General features: G+C 48.3%; 1 protein-coding gene across 1 annotated transcript; it reads right to left on the bottom strand.

Annotated features, from left to right (window-relative positions):
- Window positions 1-117: 117 nt before the first annotated feature.
- On the bottom strand, window positions 118-424 carry LOC106512662 (tyrosine-protein kinase receptor TYRO3; the record flags this gene model as incomplete). The annotated part of the gene is given in 2 exon segments (XM_014001232.1): window positions 118-227; window positions 303-424. Coding segments are annotated over 2 exon segments (232 nt in total), but the record flags the coding sequence as incomplete, so codon positions are not given.
- Window positions 425-634: the final 210 nt, after the last annotated feature.

The following is a 634-nucleotide window of genomic DNA, read 5'->3' as shown; positions in this document are numbered from 1 at the left end:
ACACACACACACACACACACACACACACACACACACACACACACACGTACAGATGTTGCAGTTAGCTGCAGTCAGCTGCAGTTAAATGTGGAGGAGCAGAGGGACGGTGGGACTCACATGCAGTTTCGTGCAGCCAAGTCTCTGTGAATGATGCTCCTGCTGCTCAGGTACTCCATCCCTCGAGCCACGTCCAACATGAACTGAACCAGGGTCAGCAGGGACAGGTCCTGGGGGACAGAACAGCAGCGTCTCAGGAGTTATCGGACATCAGGAGAAACGTGAGGCTCCCATCAGGTCCTTACAAAGGGCTGGTCTCCCAGGCGGGACAGCAGCAGGAAGGTGTGCAGGTCTCCGTGTTTCATGAAGGGCAGGACCACCATGGGGACGGGCAGCCGCTGACCTGGACGCCTGTGAAGACTCACTCCTGTTGGTTGAAGATTTATCAGCATTCAGGCTGTTTCCCTCTTTATGGAGTCCTCTGTGAGGGTTTTAGACTGCAACTACTTTTAGGCAGCTAAAAGTACATCAGCTCATTCAGGACATTACAGCTATGTTTTTTAAATTTATATACTTTTTGAAATTAAATGTTTTACTTTATTCACCATTTAAAATTGTAATAAATAAAAGTAATTCC

The sequence above is a fragment of the Austrofundulus limnaeus genome, unplaced genomic scaffold (genome assembly GCF_001266775.1).
Source record: "Austrofundulus limnaeus strain Quisiro unplaced genomic scaffold, Austrofundulus_limnaeus-1.0 Scaffold9797, whole genome shotgun sequence".
NCBI classification, from domain to species: domain Eukaryota; kingdom Metazoa; phylum Chordata; class Actinopteri; order Cyprinodontiformes; family Rivulidae; genus Austrofundulus; species Austrofundulus limnaeus.
This window is presented reverse-complemented; position numbering and strand designations above follow the sequence as displayed.